The 12,837-nt window shown below is 38.8% G+C and overlaps 2 protein-coding genes across 4 annotated transcripts in view; one reads left to right on the top strand and one right to left on the bottom strand.

Moving 5' to 3' along the window:
• Positions 1-2,552: 2,552 nt before the first annotated feature.
• LOC111863893 lies at positions 2,553-7,526 on the top strand. 2 transcript variants are annotated; one of them, XM_023850691.2, is made up of 6 exons: positions 2,553-2,706; positions 2,824-3,232; positions 3,577-3,909; positions 4,948-5,163; positions 5,924-6,131; positions 6,222-7,526. In XM_023850691.2, exons 2-6 carry the CDS (start codon positions 2,942-2,944, stop codon positions 6,545-6,547), a joined length of 1,374 nt encoding a protein of 457 aa, XP_023706459.1. In that variant the 5' UTR covers positions 2,553-2,706; positions 2,824-2,941; the 3' UTR covers positions 6,548-7,526. The 2 variants fall into 2 exon arrangements, with proteins under 2 accessions (XP_023706459.1, XP_023706460.1); XM_023850692.2 differs by having other exon boundaries at positions 2,562-2,668.
• Positions 7,527-7,791: 265 nt separating this feature from the next.
• Positions 7,792-12,837, bottom strand: part of LOC111863892 (kinesin-like protein KIF3A) — a 21,612-nt gene continuing 16,566 nt past the window's right edge. For both annotated transcript variants that reach the window (XM_023850689.2, XM_023850690.2), the window contains exon 13: positions 7,792-11,601. In XM_023850689.2, the coding sequence (XP_023706457.1) occupies positions 11,431-11,601 (171 nt within the window). In that variant the 3' untranslated portion in view covers positions 7,792-11,430. The remainder of the gene's footprint in view (positions 11,602-12,837) is intronic.

Below are 12,837 nucleotides of genomic sequence, written 5' to 3'. Positions count from 1 at the left end.
AATAGCCTTTCATCATCTTCAAAAACTACAACTTGAATGCCCTCCAATAAAGATTTATGACACTGTTATCAACTATACAGATCACTCAAAATTTCTGGAAGTCTGGCTAGATAAGCATCTAAGATTGACTATGCATACACAAAAGCTAGCGAACAACTTATGTAAAGTATGTTTTGGCCTAAGGGTAGTTAGAATAGTGACTGGACTAGAGACTGTCCGCATGTTATATTATGCTCATTTCTAATCTTTGTTATCATACGGACTGATATTTTGGGGCAACTCGGTAAATGCAAAATTGATCTTTAAATTACAGAAAGAGCTATAAGAGCTATGACACAGGTCCCAAAATCAACTATATAGTTGTAAACAAATTTTCAAATCATTACATACATTACCTCTACCATCTTTGTACATATACGATATTCTAATATACATAAAATCCAATTTGAATGATTTCACAACCAACTCAGGATTACATTCATACAACACAAGGAAAAAAGACGACTTGCACATCGTCCCATGTAATACAAGTCTATGCAAGAACAACTTTAACAATGTAGGACTTCGACTACTAAATCATCTGCCACGATATATTAAAGAAATACCAGTACTATATAAGTTCAAAAACGCTTTGAAAACTTACCTACTCGATCATTGTTTTTATAAAGTGGATAAGTTTCTCTCATGTGAAACAAACACTAATCAATTATAATCATATAATATTAATAAATAATCAGTTTTGGGAATCCCTACTGCGCAGTTTTCCTTTCTTTCTTCCAGCAACCAAGATAACACAGTCAGAGATGTACCTGAATGGGCTACTCTGGAGAGATTGCAGATGCCAAGAAGCTGCACCAGGAAAGGAGAACAGATGTAATGAGATGTTGCAGTGTAGAGTCTACAGTGAAATGTTATATCAGTGCCATCACCAAATTCACCAATATTATCTCAAAGGCCGTGCCATAGCTTAAGCGGTTAGTTGCTGGCTTCCCACCGCTGTGGTCTAGTCAAGTGGGATTTGTGATGGACAAAGTGGTGCTGGGGCAGGTTTTCCCCGAGTACTTTGGTTTCCCCTGCCAATCCTCATTCCATCAAATTCTCCATAAGCATTATCACCAGTACAGGTACAATAGGAGGGGACCTAATATGGATTCCACCTCACACTATATGATATCTTAACTATTGTAATCTACTGGAATCTATTGTAAACAATTGTAAGTATTGTAACTTTATTCTCTTATTGTAACCAGCCAATGTACAGTAACTGACTTGTCATATATCATGTTACAATGATCTATAAAGACGAAATAAATAAATAAACAAAATACAGGTATTCCCAACTTGTGCAAATTTTGCATTAACACGATTTCATATTAATATTTTTTTGGTTTCATATTAAATTAAATTTTTCTCAAACAATACTAGAATTTGTGAACGGCAAAAATAAATGATATTAAATTCAACTGAATTAAATAATTTTCAATGTATATTAAGGATAATGGACCATAGCTGTAACAAAAATTCTGAGTTATTCCTCACCCTCCCAAAAGCAAAACCATTGCATAAATCTTGGAGTGCCTGTACAGTAAAACAAGAACGAACACAACAGACTGAAAGTAGCTGCATGCTGTTAGCACTCCTGTTTCATAGTCAGGAAGTTTTCGCTTTGAGTCTGGCTGGAAGATTAGACATCATTGACTCAGTTTCTTTGTGGTTATCCTCAGTACCACCAAGAATATCTGGGGGATATTATTTTTAAACAAGACAAGACCTATTCCTCACAAGTCTTTATTAAACCACTACCGATAATTGCTCTGTTATTTCTCGCTCATTGTCACTTAACCTAATCAGTTGACATGACGTCATATTAAATATGAACGAAACGCATAACATAATATTTTAGAGACAAAAACTGTCCACCCCATAATGTGAAAGTGCTATTGGCATGATACTAACCACCATAATCACAACCATAATAACTAACACAATCACAAAGTTTCAAAACTAAGTAAATCAATCGTCATACTACTGCTTTCTAGTACTGCGCCATCTGTTTATCCTCTTGCAGTGTTAAATCCTGTTTGTGATGTTTCAAAATAAAAATAGCTTCATTTTTATTTATTCACACCTTGTATGCACGACATTAGCTGTTCTGCGTGTTTTGATTCAATTATTTTGTTATCACTGTCATAATTAGCTTAACTAATCAATTTTACCACGTGATACAACGTCGCCACAGAAGCTACATCGAGTCCTGACTACTACTACAGCACATGAAACACATACAAAATTCCCGCCCGATAATCACATCATGTAAAGGAAAAGCTTATCAGAAGAGGGAACTGTATCCGAGGGTGCATTGCAGCCAATACTTTAAGAACTGGACAGAAGAGGAACTCATGAACCGAAGGGCTTAAATTTTCGTAACGACACTCTATTTTTATTGCATAAATGACTGTTAGTTTAGGATATATAATCACGTTTTAATACAACTTGCGCTAATTTATAAGACTAAATTAAAGTTAGAAGTCCATCGTAATATTGGCGAGCCTGATACCTTGGGACGGCAGTCCTAGAAGCGCTAGAAGCAGAACGAAGTAGAGAACGGTAGAGAACGTAGAGAAGTAGACGGCGTTTCTGGATGTTTGTGGATGCAGTTGTGTTTGGGGTATGTCTAGCCATGTTAAGGTCGTATTCGGCTTAAAAGTAAGTTTTTGTTATATTACAATTTCCCTTCATACTTATTAATTACAGTGTAAAGGAATAAACGTAAAGACTGAGCAAACTATGTGATTAGAGTAACGCACAGACGTAAATTTACAGGAATTTACCATCTTCGCGGAGAGGGATGCCGCAGGAAATCAGTGAAGAGAATAAGATGAAAACCGAGAAGGAAATATAAACAGATACAAAAGAACATTAGAAACGGCCCCTAAAAACCATGTGGAAATACGTATGTAGAGGATTCAAAGAAACAATTGAAAGAAGAATCAGTTTTAGACAGAAAGATAAAGCAGCTGGTCAAGAATGTCCTATTGGTGCTATTCAAAATAAGCTTATTCCTGGGATTGTATCAACAAACAAATATGATAATGAAACATCTGATCTGGGTGGCAGATGTAAGAATGGGCCATGTAGTGATAAGAAACGACAAAATGGGGACCGTCATGGTGAGAAGTGGAGACATAATGGGTGCATTCAAGAGCCCATGCTTCTTGGTGCTCTTGGATGGGTAAGTGGAAATGTGTTTTATTTACGATTTCTTTCTGTATAAAAGATATGTACATATTACAGTGCAGTTGATCTGCACGTTATTTGGTGTAAATTAAGCTGTTTATGAGTAAAGTCAAATTAGATTTACAAAATATTAAAATGTTATCTTGTTACTATAGGTAATTTCAGTTAAAGTGTCTTGTGTCATGCACAGTACCGTACTATGACATGAAAGATGTTTCATGAATGAACAGAATTTTGCTGTTTTACCATCAGCATTGCCCTGTTAAAGATAAACAAATATTTTGCTTTGGATCCGAAACAGAATGTGAAAATGAAATATTTTGTCATTGCATGAAACAGAGTGGTGTCATGATACTTGGTTGGTATGTGTGCCAACCTGTATGTCGTCGTCAACGTGCCCAGCCTCCAGAACTTGAACGACTGAAGAGCCAGGCAAGACTGCCTCGTCACACAGAATATGTAAGCCTATTTGGGGCACTATCACGTATTGTACTTGCACAGCCGCTCAGTATATTGCCTAAGAGGGTTGCAAAACATGTATCATCACCATTATCACCACCTGTACCTCAGGCAGTGCAACTCCAATCTTCTTCAACCATTTCAGCAGATGTGTCAGATGGTTTTGAAGATACCACATCAGAACCAAAATTTGGACCAGTCACAGCAGAGGAGGTAGGTTTAAACAAAACTGAATACATCACAGAACAGGACTGAATTGAACAGTACTAGGTTTCACACATGAACAAATTGTGTAATGGTTTAATTAAGCACCATTCATGAAGATGTAGGGGGGAGTGGAGATATAGCTCTGTGTATTTCTACATTTGACTTTACATGGAGATTAATGGTGAGCTTCCATCCTGCCACTTTGCTCTTTGGGGGGGGGGCAGTGTTCACAGGATAGGAGGCTGGGTGGGCCTGAAGTCAGTCTGGATGCTGTGGAGAAGAGAAACCTCCTTTTCCTGCTAGAATTTGATTCCTTGGTCATCCAGCCTGTAGCCTAGTCACTATAGTGTCTGAGCTGTCACAGCTCCTCAATGGTGTAAATACTCTCCTATATTCCAAAACTGCTGGCTGTTGTTAGAACACTGATGGCATGTCTGTATGTAGTCATAGGATGAAGTAACTATAATGCTAAATGTAACAAACACAACAATAATGACATGGTGATAATGAAGATCGCTGTCACTACCAGTACCACTGCTACAACAGCGTGATTATTGTAGAGCTTCCCTCAAATTTTTTAGTTGCTCCTTCTAGGCTGTTGGACAGTGCAGTTGACAAACCCAGTGTCTTACAGTGTCTTAGCCATGTTAATGCAGATTCTGGAAATGTTGCCTATTGTCAAACATCCCTGGTACACTTCACATCCACATGTTAAAAGTTCTTTTTTTTGGAAATAAAACTCTACACATTCTTAATATTGACACTAGATGGACATAAACGCTCACTGGTTTACCCCTGCAGAAAGATCCTCAGTATGCTCTGGCTAGAGGACACATCCACCACTCTGGAACTTGGTGGCCCTTGCCAGGAATTGAATCCTGGTCATCTGGCTGACAGGTCCTTACCTCACTCACTGAGCTGTCCAGGCTGCAGTAGTGGTCATAGTTAGAAGAACTTAGAATTTCAATGCATCAGCATCTGCCCCAAAATATTTAGAAGTTTAGGCATGAGATCATCAAACAGCGAAATTCTCACCTGATGCAGGCTCTGGACGAGGCGGCAGGTGACCTTACTAAGGCACAGAACACGGTGATGAGTGGCATTGAGAACCGTTTGGGAGTGGCATGCATGCAGCTTGGCAAGTACAAGGAGGCACATGTGTATTTCCAGAGGGCTGTGCAGCTTGGCAATGCTCCTGCAGCCTTCAACATGGGGCTGTGCTACGAGACTGGAGCTGGCACATCACAGGATTTCAAACTGGTATACAGTGATACTGCAGACAAAAATAATGTCCTAATCTTCTACAGGAGTTACTTGTAGACTGTAAATGGATGGCATTATATCTTGCTAAAACATGTGATTTGTTGCATTTTTATATTTTATTTATAACACTTTAGTAGTTGCATAGATTATTTAGTATAAGATGACATGATAATTATGAATTATTTAGAAGTAGGATTGAACTTGTGATGACCTGTTCTAACCCTTTCTGATCCTATTTCAGATTTCACTCTCACCAGCTGTAAAGTTATTTGTATGTACAAACATGTGCATATGTGTGTGGGGGACCTTTGTTATAGGAAACTGTAAAATACCTTCCTTCTGAGATTCATATGTGTGATTATAGCACCACATCCCAGAATTCTTACCACTGTTACAACATTTTTCTTTTGGTGATTTATTTTACAGTGCTGTCAGTATCTACGGTATCTAATCAAATGGTTATGGTCGGTGAATTGGAAAGGATCTAGAAGGAAGCTGTCATGGCCTAATCTAGGCACTATCTCAGCACTTACCTAGAAAGACTGAGAAAAACCACATAAAACATGTCAGAATTGCTGGTGTTCCAGCTGAGATTTGAACCAAATATCAGTTTAGGATGTTACTGCCACTCCAGTCCATTCACTTCTGAACTGTGCTTCAAGGAATGAGTGAATATTGCATTATGAGAAAAGTGGCAAGGATTATGTGAGTTGGTAGGCAAACCATACAACTGTATGAAGTGTTTGTTATGCCATAGGCTGCAGAGTACTATGATCTGGCTTCAAAGTGGGGCCATGCTACAGCAATGTACAACCTTGGTGTCTTCTATGTTCATGGGTGGGGTGGACTTCCTATGGACTGCAACCGTGCAAGACAGTTGTTTGTTGCAGCAGCTGAACTGGGGCAAACAAATGCACAGGAAGCCCTTTCAATGGTTCCTTCTTCCAGCAGCAAAGAGTCCACAGGTAACTACTTGCTTGTGTAACCATGTGTGATCATCAGAGTGAGACATTTGAGTCTGTTCTTTTGGTAACAACCCTTTATCTTTTTTATAGTTCACAGTGCGGAAACAGAATTAAGTGAATCAGAAGCAGTAGCGCATGAACCGAATCCAGTGAACATCCTATACCAGATCTTGGGAATCATGAAATCAAGACTACCTGTGGCAGAGAGTCCTAAATCTCTGCAAAATATCCCACCTGCTGAAGCTGATTCAACCAAAATTTTTTACCAAGCATTGGGCATAGAGGAGCCTGAGGTACTAGGAAGTAAGGTTGGCAAGACAGTACAAGAAGATTTTAACTTGCATAATGAGCCAAACATCAACAACAATGTGGCAGCAGAATGTAAAGATATGGCCCATTTCTCCATCTTTTGTTAACTGTTAGGTGAAAGTCTCCTGCTCTAAATGAGAGGACATGTAGAATGGAGAATTGATTTTGTGCCATATCACAAGATATAAACCTGTAAATACTACCATAAAACTTCAGTCCCTCTTCCTGTGATGAGCCACGTGCCAGATCAGAACCCCAAATTAAATACTGAGGACCATAGCTCAAGCAGTTAGTTCCTGGCTTCCCACTGTGGTGGCCCGGGTTCGATCCCGGGTCTGGCCAAATGGGATTTGTGGTGGACAAAGTGGCGATGTGCCGGGTTTTCTCCAAGTACTTCGGATTCCCTGCTGCTTAAGCTACTTAACTGGTTCATGTGTGAATGAGTACAAGGTCCAGTATTCTCATATGGATGGGCCTTAACACTCATTTATGTACAAAAAGCTATATAAAATCTGCATTAAGTAGGTAAACTGCCTGGTTTTGCTGCCAGGAATATGCAGTGGATGCTTATCTTCTTTAGTTTTATTCTGTATGCTATGTACAATGTATGCAGCTGGTCAGCTAAGTGTATATATTTTTGCTGATAGTGTGGTATAATAAGAGTGACTAGTGTTTTAGACATTGTTTATTGTTAAGTTTTTCAGGCACAACGTTTTGGAGTTTGATTGAAACTACAGTAACGCCAAGATGCCAAACTGAGAGGAACTTTGGAAACTTCCCTCCCTTACATTTGATGAGGGAAACAGATTCAGTTTCTTAATTTTTTAAAATTCAGTGTCCAAGATAAATAATGTTTATCTCATCACCTTATTACTTAAGAGGCATAGGAAATGTCAGTGTATTTATGTGAGGGAAGGTTTTCGAAGATTATGTCATATATCATCAGCAGATGATAAATATTGATATAAGCAACATATTTTGTATCATATGTCAGATATGCAATACTTTTAACAAATGTAGACATTAAAAATGCTCATGCTGGACACATTTAACTCCTATTTGAAATAAATGTGATTGAAAAACATATTTTAAGTTTTCAGCATTGCCTTCTGATGTCCATTATTACAAATAATCCTCTCCTGTGGTACTACAGCCATGTGCAGGCCTTAGCCTCCTCAGTGATGCTCCAGGTTCCCATCCAACATTTTCTCCATTCACAGATTCCAACAATCTGTAGATGTCATTTAATGCTAACCATATTGTACTTGGTCTCCCTATTTTTTAGTATCCTGTGGTCTGTGGTCTAGAAAAGATTAATTACAAATAGCATCTGGTGAGAATAAATGCAGAATATTATCCCAAACACCACCAATTACAGTTTTATTACCCATGAGGATGATTGCTTTTGCTGATGATCAGCATGAGTCACTGACTGTAAAATGGCTCTTACAAAACTTTTGTCATTTGCATCCCACACTACAAAATACAGCCATAAAAGTGTGAATATGTGTATTAAGTCATGGTAGCCTAATTACCCATAACCTCTATCATTATCAGAGACAATTGCAAACTTTTGCAGTTTCTTTAATCATGATGCCTTCATGGTCAGGAACTTGGTATTCTGTCCACAGAATGGATTTCATTTGGTTCCCAGAATAAGTAACAGGGTTTTCCTCTTTGAGTTTAAAACTGGAGATTTCACAAGAAGTGGAAACCCAAATTTCTAAATATTACATAGCTCCAAGACTCTGGTCTTCTGGGATGTGACACCACATAGTTCAGTGCATGGTTACCAACATTATGAAGTAAACTGCTGCCTTCATCTCCAGAATATCTCTTACCATGGAGCTGGAGGAAGCCAGGTTCCTCTGACTCATCCACTAGACTATATAGCATCACATCTCAGAAGACCACAGTCATAATATTCACTTCTGTGAAAACTGCAAATCTATTGGTACATGGCTTTGTATTATGAAACGTTAAAAGCAATCGAAAGCACAAATACTGAAAATTATATTTTCATTCATCTCTTATTAGTTCAGATCTTGTGTTTATTGTGACATTACATTCACCCCCACATATATAACTCCCTGCCACCTTTCAGGCTTCATATGTCATGACATTTTTACCAACTACACCTCCTCCTTCCAAGTGTGTTACCAACCAAAATTCTTCATGCATTACATGTCTCCTCCTCCAGGTTACATGTCTAGCCCATTACAGCCTCCTTGATATTACTACCCTAGCAATTTTAGGTGCGCTGCATATATCATGCTCCTTGCTGTCTATTATCTTGTAATGTCCACATACTTCATCTGTCTTAGGCCACAATGCAACTCTCTATGTCCTGCAGCTGTAACTCTGGTGGCAACAAACTTAAGCTGATGAGTAGACTTCACTTTATGGGTAATGTCATACACATAAATTTTATAAGTTCAAAAATTACATAACAAAAAATGCATATACACAAACTAATTACAACATAAATGGCTTACATAACCAGTGACAGTACACAGTTTAATCATGATACAGATTTGTCATAATTAAAACAGGTAAACTGAATTAAATTTTATATTACCTTTCTGAAGGTTTTATAATGTTCACTTTTTCCTTACCGTCACCAGCCAAATGGCTAAGTTGAAGAAGCCCCCATTATAAAGAATAAGGATGTGCTGCCTGGTCAGGGATGTCACACACTTGAGGAAGTAGTGACATGAGTATGAAGCAATGGCGGAGTAAAGAAAATCAAAGGAAAACATAACTCCAGTGCCACTTTGTTCACTATGAATCTCACGTGAAATCACCTGAGACTGAACTGGAGGAGCCGCTTTACAATTCAATTTTATTTGACGTTATACAACCTATGGAGCTGGTTATTAAATATATCGATAAACCGCCACTTCTGAGTTCGGTTGCTATGGGTGCTGATCAAAGGGGAATTGAAAGCAATGAAATTGTTTATCAGTTGGCAATAATGGGATTTGAACGTCCATTTGTATGATCTGAAGCAGTATGCCACATCTTGGCAGGGGTGGCCAAGAAGGCTGTCATGGACTGGATGACAGAAAACAGTGGGAGTTCACAACAGGCCTTAACCCCCCTCCCCCACAAAAAGGACTATTAGAATTAATTAAAGAGGAACCCGCTGAAACTGGTGACAGGACTACTTACAGGGCAGTATCACCTAAAAGAACACCTTTTCAAATTCAGACTAATCAATAAACCCACTTACGACAGGTACCAGAGAGAGCCCAGCACAGCCTATGTGACTTTAGGGCTTTAGCTTACATGCAATTTTGTCACCTTGGACTCATTTTATGGCAGCAGGTGACCAATTATATGTCCCATTAAGTACTAGACTCAGTTTGGGGGCATGAAGGTTACCACTCATCTGCAGCTAGTGCTGAGGTCAAAATGTAGCTCTATACATCCACTCCCCCATATGCCTTCATGGTGTAGTGCTTAATTAGTTAAGCACAGGGACAACTACACTCTGAAGTGTGGTATTGTTAGGGGGCTAACTAGAAGGGGATTCAGAATATATCAAAGTCAATGCAGTGGTAGGGCGGTTTGGTCCACAACTTACTAATTCATTGCCAGGGAGAATATCTGTCCCTAGAAACTCAAGGATGCCTATGATTCAGGCCATCAGAATAAGAGGATAGCACCATGTGATAGAATGTAAAACCTTTGTTTTGACATTTCACTATGTGATCACTGATAATAAAGTTAAGTGGATTATGATATCTTTAGTTGTCATAACAAGTTTGTTTACAATAACCATCTGATTACTGAAGCATAAAATGATTATAGATACGGCAGCACCATGACAGCATTTTAAGTCACACACAGTGAAACACTGACAATATTCCGTGAGCATGACTCATTCAGTATTTCTTTTTGCGGATTTCTTTATCATGCTATCAGCTGCTTGACTAGACAGCTCTGAAAGACAGGATAACAAATGAACAATGAGGATCCTGTCATGGCCTAATCAAGATACTGTCCCAGCATATGTCTGGAGGGACTGAGGAAAATAAGGGAACTACAGTTAGGATAGCAGGTGCCCCAGCTGAAACTTGAACTGATCATCATCCAAATACAAGTCCACAGCATGTACTTTTACACCAACCTATTAAGTGAATGATTTAACAAGGTTAGGGAAGGAAAATGTGGGGCATAAGTTCACACAAGTACCATACTGCAGGGGACAAAAACAATATAAAACAATGATAATCTTTGTCAGCAGATGGATGTATTTCATTATCCCTATGCATGTTTATTATCTCAATATAAAGTTTTAATTTCACCATGAAAATGCTCATGATTTTATCCTGTATCCAAATTTTACAACAGCTGATAGAAAGTAACTTCTGAATGGGTTCCCAGGGCACTTCATCCCAGAGAGCCCAACAAGCAGGGCATTATTCACTGACATAACCATGCAGGTGATCAACTAGAGAGATTCAGACATTTTATACAGTGCCTTCATATGCACCAATATCTGGTGACTTCTCACTCTACCTTTCTTTTTAGAAGAAAAGTTTACTCAGAAAGTTCAGTTAGCCACCTGATGACCTTGGCATGATCTTATGCTAAGAATGCACAGTTGTTTCCTGAATGCTACTCACATCTCAATGATACAGTCATTTGCTACAATGTTGTTTTGACTAGATTTTATTTATTTTGATTCAAAAACTGATTGTATATCAATGTTGCAATTGTCTGTCAGTCAAGGATTGGCATACACACAGCCCAGTGTGCAACAGAAGGGCTCACATTTGTTCCAGCTCCTTTGAAAATTGTACCAAAAGAGCTTCACTGATGTGACATTGATTCAAAGAAATAATAACAGCTGCCGTAAGTGGTACAATACAGCAATATGCAAATAGTTCAAATAAATGACAAAAATCCTACTGAGATCTATAACAATTGCCTGGGACTACATTGGTCCGAGTGGACTAGACATTATTGTATCTGTGCACCATACCTAAGACATGTCACTTGGCTTGCGGTATGATGCAGGTCTGGGTGCAGCAGATCGATGTGGTTGAGCTGACCTGCCTCTTGCGGTGCTGGCCCGTGTTGGTCGCATTGAGTTGGTAACACGATCCGACGAGTAGGAGAGGTACACATTTGACAGATCTGGTTGTTGGTATTGCTGTAACAAGTAGGATTTCAGATGAATTGAACAGCACTACAGACACAGGAAACAATGCATAGACCCCATCGCTCAATGTCATGACTACAGTTCCAGCAACTAAGTCACAGTAGTCCAATCATTCCACCTTTTGTGTGTGTGTTGGGGGTGGCTGCAAAATACTGAGGTTAGCTTACATGTAAGTCTGATTCTTTAAGTCTGTGGATTCTCAAATGAAAAAATGCACATTTGAACAGAAGCAGTTCAGTCATCAACAAACCAATCAATCAAGAGTCTACTAGCTCACATAATTCTTGCAATCTGACAAATCCTGTATAAATACAGTCATTTCAACTGACTAGCTTAACTAAGCAGTAAAGTAGGAGAAGACTGAAGCTAACAAAGAACTGAAAGAATCAAGTAAAACACCTAATCTGCCAGAGGATATAAAAGAAAAAGTTTACACTATTTGGGACATGATATTAGGATTGAACAAACAAGGATGACCAAGGAAATCTTCGAAAGCAAGCCAGAAGATAGTAGAAAAGTTAGAAGACCCACATTAACTCTCTGACTGGCGCAGGCATGTTTTAACGCCCGGACGATGCCAGCCGTTCCCTGGCGTTGGCGTGTTTTAACGCTTTGACAATCTCTTCCCTTCTTTGCTTTCTTGGCACTCATCAACCAAAGACATATATATGATAGTTCTTGTGCATGTTTGTAAAGAACCCTTGTAAACTTTGTGGGGGTCTATATTACTGTCAGAACCCTCTGAGAAGGAAAAGGTCAGAAAATATTTCACATTCATTCAGTTTCACCATGGCTTCTTGAAGCAAGTGTCTTCGTGTTCCTACAGACCAGCTGGAAAATGTTGTGAACGAGATTTATTCTGATGATGATAGTGGCGATGAAATAATGATTCCTGAATTGGATGAAGTTGATAGTGACAATAATACAGTGATAGACAATGATCCACAAGACAGTAATCATGAACATTTACCTACCACGAGTGCGGTGCCTGACACGCCCATCTCATGAACGTACGGAGACATTGTACCCCCAATATTTCCATTTGCTAATAGTTTCGGGATCAAAATTGATATAACACATAAAATGCATCCCTTTTCATGGATTAAAATTTTTTCTGGATGACGACTTGGTAAATCACATCACAACTGAAACCAATCGCTATGCTCACCAGCACTTCAACACACATGAGTTAGCTCCTCACTCTCGAAAACACAATTACAATTATGT

Source organism: Cryptotermes secundus, unplaced genomic scaffold, assembly GCF_002891405.2.
Source record: "Cryptotermes secundus unplaced genomic scaffold, Csec_1.0 scaffold171, whole genome shotgun sequence".
Lineage (NCBI taxonomy): Eukaryota > Metazoa > Arthropoda > Insecta > Blattodea > Kalotermitidae > Cryptotermes > Cryptotermes secundus.
Note: the sequence above shows the minus strand (reverse complement) of the source record. Positions and strands in the feature narration are given on the sequence as shown.